Source organism: Muntiacus reevesi, chromosome 4 (assembly GCF_963930625.1).
Source record: "Muntiacus reevesi chromosome 4, mMunRee1.1, whole genome shotgun sequence".
NCBI classification, from domain to species: domain Eukaryota; kingdom Metazoa; phylum Chordata; class Mammalia; order Artiodactyla; family Cervidae; genus Muntiacus; species Muntiacus reevesi.
The window spans coordinates 88,085,116-88,091,168 of NC_089252.1; the positions used below are offsets into that span (position 1 = coordinate 88,085,116).

The following is a 6,053-nucleotide window of genomic DNA, read 5'->3' on the forward strand; positions in this document are numbered from 1 at the left end:
TTTTAAACGCCTCTTTTTCTGTCTCCCCATTTAGACCAAAGTCTGATATTCTGAAAGATCCTCCTAGCGAAGTGAACAGTATACAGTCTGCAAATGCTACAACAAAGACCAGTGAAACGAATCACACCTCAAGGTATCTGAAACTAGACTGAAATCCATCACTGCCTGGATTTGGCTGCTCATAGTCAAGAGTGGGGGATGGTTTGTGCCTGTGGGTTTGTAGGCTAAGGGTTGGGATGAAGAGCTGAGGTGGGACTGTTAACTTTCAAAATACATGCACATATATATGAGCTATTTTAACACTGAGACCAAAACAGGAGAAAGATAAATTGATTTTAATTTCGCAGTGGTCCAAAGCTTTGCTAACTGATCATGGTTTCCATTCTTGCTAAGCTTTTCAGCAGATTTGGTAGTAAGCATTGGTATCCGTGCTGGTGGTTTAGACTCATTGCCACAGTCTCATGAAGAGTGTGTGTGTGACGTTGGAACTGAAGCCCTTTGCACCCGACCTGATTTAACAGGCTCTTCCCCGGTTGCTTTCAGGCCCCGGCTGAAGAACGTGGACAGGAGCACCGCACAGCAGTTGGCAGTGACTGTGGGCAACGTCACCGTCATTATCACAGACTTTAAGGAAAAGACTCGCTCCTCCTCGACGTCCTCATCCACAGTGACCTCCAGTGCGGGGTCAGAACAGCAGAACCAGAGCAGCTCGGGGTCGGAGAGCACAGACAAGGGCTCCTCCCGCTCCTCCACGCCGAAGGGCGACATGTCAGCAGTGAATGATGAATCTTTCTGAAGTTGCACATGGAATTGTGAAAACTATGAATCAGGGTATGAAATTCACATCTTCCACCTGCCCATGCTGCTTGCACCCCCTGGAAAATCTTCTGTGGACATCGACCTCTTAGTGATGCTGCCAGGATAATTTCTGCTTGCCATGGGCATCTGGCCACCAAGGAATTTCGCACCCTGACGATTACTCTTGACACTTTTATGTATTCCATTGTTTTATATGATTTTCCTAACAATCATTTATAATTGGATGTGCTCCTGAATCTACTTTTTATAAAAAAAAAAAAATCTGCTGTGCACAATTTTCCATGTACATTACAACTGGTTTTTTGTTTTTGTTTTGTTGGGGGAGGGCAGGGGGGGAGGGGGAGGGAACTTTTATTTATTGTGTTCACAGACTCCATCCTTTCAGCATATCCTTTTAAGTTTAGTTCTTTCTTCCAGTTATACTATGTACTATCAGTTTTGATATAACTATATATATATAAATATAAAATTATATATAAAAGGTTATTTGAAACCAATCCATGGCAACGCTGGTGCTTGATACACTGTGAAGTGAATACAACTTTGAACAGTTACAGATCTGGGACAGTCCCTTCTATGAAAGTGCTGAAATTAAACTAAAATCAGGCTTACATGAAGTATGTTCCAACCCACGTGGGAACTTGACTCTCATCTGTCTAAAAAGTACTGGATGATACGAAAATATATATTTTTTAAACAATGTGATCTCAAATTTAAAGACTGCTCCAGATAGCCTGCATTTGTGGTGGAATGACTGACAAATCACAAGTGATTTAGTTGGGAGGGCTTTGATCATTCGAAAGTAACTAAACTAGCTCCAGAATGCCAAGTATTCGTGTAAATTACGGTTACATGTTCACTTTGCTCTTCTTACATAAGCACTCATGAAAATATGGTATTCTGTAACTCGAATTCCATCCATTTTCCAGACCTCTACTCATGTCTGAGGTAAATTGATAAATTGTCTCTTAGTTTTAGCATTCAAACTGTCTAACCTGTACTTTTTGGTCCATACAAGAAGCAAATCCCTGTTTCCACTTTGCACACGGTGTTTTGTTTAATCGAACTTTGTTTGCTTTACAGCCCCTTGTTTCCCTTACCATTCAGTGAGAATTCTTTTCCTTTCTTAAAGTCTAGTCTTGTTGTTTGACTGAACAGAGGTTATCAACCAGCACATCCAGTCCCAACATGGAGCTTTTCAGTTCCATGATGTGTCTCAGCTCCCTGCTGTGGGAAGGAATGCTAGTGGTGAAGAAATGGTTGAAGGGCGGGCAGCTAGAGTTGCAGGGAAAGCTCCTACTTCCTGTGAGCCTATGAGCTTTTACTTCCTCAACACAAAGACAGCTTGAGTAAACTCTTTTTAAAAATGATTCTTCTCACTTTTTTTTTAATGCCTTGCAAAAATAAAAAATGTGTAAAAGACCACTAATATGAATCCATCCCTCCTCATTTTATAAAAATGTTCTGTTTTGCTTTGTTTGGATTTAGAATCTCTCTTCTGTCTGACTCTTACATTCATATTCACAGAGTTCGTAGACTTGAGAGTCATTTCAAGCATGGGAACTTGATGTCACCTTCCTTTATTCGACCTGGGAGGGCAGCAGATTAGTGATGAAACGCAGCATTTTGGTGTGAAAAACCTGGTTTTGCATAAGAATAGAAGTAACTTCTGTGTATGGAGGCAACGAATAAAGAGAAAAATTAACAGCTTGATTTGAGTAGCCAACAGGAAAGGCTCCTTTCACATTTACATTAAAACTATTCTGTAGTCACTGATGTACCATCATTTAAATTCTGTTCTCAAAGGTATAGATGATAAAGCAGTGCCATTTGTTGCTATGGTCCTCTTCTCAAATGCATGGACAATGTTTCCCCTCTTTTTAAAAAATACTGCTTGTATCTGGGATGCAAGCTATACTTAACTTTTTAAATACATTTTTAAAGTATTTATTAATGAACCAAAGGAAATCAGATGCTTTCTATAAGCATCAGAATATATAATACATAGTGATTTGACTATGAATTTTAAATCCACATTTTAATATTAGTGGGGTATTGCAAAGACATTCCTTCTAAAGTTTTAATATTCCTTTTATTAAGGGTCTCAGGGAGGGTAAATTAGTCAGCCATATTTATTTTCCAGAGATGTAAGGAATTGCTAAGTTTTTTAATTAACTTTTTAAAAAAATTTAAATGCCACCAAACTCATGTGGGTTGCACTGCTTTTGGAACCAGTAAGTGTTGGTATGCACTTTGTTCAGAAACACTGTGTACTTTTGCAAAATTAGTTTCATGTAAAGTGATTGGACCCCTAGACTAGTGGAAAAAGCTGATTAACCAGCTACTCAGAGGCTGCTAATTCATTGCCAATGTCTTGGTTTTTCAGTTCTGCCTCCGTGATAAATTTAAAAATAAAAAATAGGGGTGAAGGAAGGGAGGATCGCTTTAGAACAGGTGAGATGTTGACATTGCCAGTTTGGTAGAAACTGCAGCTCACGGTGGGAGTGCTCTCAGCAATCAGATATTTTTGGGCCCGGCCTTTGGCTGCTGTTGTGTATTGTGTTATGATAGTGAAGCAATAGGTACTTTAGACTTTAATTTCCGAAATGGATGACATCCCTCAGGCATGTATTCTGGAAATGGAATTCCTGTAACTTCCTGCTTTTGCAGTTTACCCTACAATTAGTAGGCAGCGTGTAAAAACACTAGTGTAGATGATAAAAGATATTGAAAGAGGACCAGAAATACTTGGTATTCAGTGGCACAGTAAGCAGGTTATAAAAACAAAACAAAAGCACAGTGTTAATGCTTGCAAGTTTCCATTTGTTTTAATACCACACAATCTTTCACACGTGCGTGCACACGCACACACAGAGCTTACCCAACCTGCTCTGCTTGAGTCATGCAGTTCAAAAAAAGGGGGGAAAAAAAAGAAAAAAGGTAAAGACATCCTGATACCCTCAAAATATTTTCAATCAAAATCTTTCAGTTTTAATCTGGACATTTAACACATTGGCAGAAGCTTCTGTGAGTTTAGTTCCACTAAGATGTTTCACCTGCCTTATCAAGATCATTCTCAGTCTACTTTTTTAAGCTACCATATCTTAAATTATTGAAAATTTATTAATTGCTGATATATAATAACCTTTGCTTGTATGTAACCGAAAATGGTTTAAGAGCCGACATTTAGAGTAAGACAATGGAGCTGAACAGTTTTTAATGCGCAAGCAGTTCTGTTCTTGTGTATGACTTGTAACCTTAATTTACTGTGTAAAGATGGTTACATTATTTCCTTAGCTTTGTTTGTTGGAGACAAATAGAGAATGCTTGTTAAGTATGTCAAAACATAATCTTATCTTGTGAATTTTTGTTAATGTATTATACGAGCTATATTTTTCATTTGCTCAGAAAGACAGCTTGTATAACGCTTTTGGAAGTTCTGCTCTGTAATGTCTTTAGAGCTGACAGTCTGTTAGATTTGTTTTTTTCTTCATGCTAAAGTGTCGGTGGTTTTGTGAACTGGTCAGAAATTCACAGGTCTTAAATGTTTGGGGGAAATTTATATTGGACACTTCTCTTTGTCTAGCAAATAAAAGATGTTAATATATTCCTGTTACTGGCATGTGCACGACTATGTTATTAGAAGCCACTTTATCGTTTTCCTGCTTTAAATAGAAATGTCTATTTATGAATTCTGCTTGTAGTTTTTTCACAAATAAAATAGTAAAATTTACACTGAAATCTTTATTTTTGTCTGTGTAGACATTTAGCAAGTAGAAGATTACTTTTTGTACTCAGATTTTTCACTTAGGTAGTACTTCAGGAGAACTGGAGTTTATCAGATGCTGAAGTTGATTTGGGTATCTCAGTACATGGCTCAGAGCTGCAGCAGAAAACAGTGGAACCAAAGAATGCCCGAATTTTGGAAGAAAGCAAACGAGTGTCTCTAAAGGAGTCCTTTGATGTAGGCAGTGATGATTTAATGAAAGAAGTGAAGATGATGGGTAACTGGTTAATTCAGTGCCTGAAGAACTGAAGAACCCTGGGAAGAACCCATTTCTGGCCAACTGCAGCTAGCTGCAGGTTAACTGTGACCCTCGTAAAGGAAATAGTGTCAAACCTAAAAGCTGCATAAAGCCAACATCTTGCCCAGTGCTAAGGAGGTCGTCACTTCCAAAGATGTGGAAACCACTTAGAACACTTTTAAGATTCACCCGATTACGCTTCCTAGTCTAGCAAATGGGAAGAGTGTAAATGGTGCAGGATCGTAGTAGGAAAATTGGTTAGTCCTGGTAAAAGAAAACTTAGCAAACATTCTCTTTTGCCTTCCAGTACTGGGTTATAGTTGGAGTCTGGCTCTTCAAGAATCTTGGAAAGAATCTGGATGGATTGAAGAACAGGGAACAGATAGTGACTGATGTTTCCCAGGGCCCTCAGGCGATGGGCTGGCTGTACCCTGACTCTCAGCTTTCCTTGGTACCTGAGGAATCTTTATTGGGTCCCCACACTGGCACTACCCTTTGGGGAAGCTAGAGGCTGCTTCCCATAATAGATAAAGGCATAACAGCTGAAGGCTGGTCCCTACCATGGAAGTGCAGGCATGTCTTTTAGTGAATGACTTCAAGTTGTGAAGATGAGAAGGAAGGTGAAGTCTTCTTTCCTGTATCTTTAGCTAAACACCAGCCTTGATAATGCATGTCTAGACACCCCTTCTGAGGAATACCATGGCCAATGTATTAACACCACCATGGTAGGAAGCTCTTGCTGAGTTAATCTTGGTCAAGGTTAGGATGATGTCTTCAGCTGAAAAGTTCTGCATTCATTGTCCAGTAACATGGAAATCGGCCAGCCCTTTCCCCAGAGCAGTGAGGAGAAGAAAGAGCTGTCAGTGAGGCCCTGCATCTTTTTCATCCCTGACCTCCCAGCAATTTAGAGCTCCTCTGAAACTTTAACATCATAGCAAGGAAAGCTTCAGAGCCACTGGTATGTTAGGCGTAAAAATTCTTGATCAGTCTTGCTTGCTAATCATCAAGAGAAGCCGGGTTCTAATCTGGCCACCCTTACTGGTGCTTGTCAGGAAAGGTGAGTCCATCTGGCAGCCTGAGCTGTTACACACAGTAGATATGAACCACTGAATGCTGCAAGGAAAGGCTCTGATTTTTCTAGAAAAGATCATTGGCCTTTTCTGGAGAGAAAGGGACTGAAATCTGGAGTGAAAGCTGTTGTGTTCTGCT

The 6,053-nt window shown here is 39.6% G+C and overlaps 1 protein-coding gene across 1 annotated transcript in view; it reads left to right on the forward strand.

Moving 5' to 3' along the window:
• RYBP (RING1 and YY1 binding protein) overlaps nucleotides 1–4,560 on the forward strand; it is a 73,761-nt gene extending 69,201 nt beyond the window's left edge. Inside the window, exons 4-5 of the mRNA XM_065933282.1 lie at nucleotides 35–133; nucleotides 544–4,560. Of these exons, the coding sequence (XP_065789354.1) occupies nucleotides 35–133; nucleotides 544–796 (352 nt within the window). The 3' untranslated portion in view covers nucleotides 797–4,560. The remainder of the gene's footprint in view (nucleotides 1–34; nucleotides 134–543) is intronic.
• The last annotated feature ends 1,493 nt before the right edge of the window (nucleotides 4,561–6,053 follow it).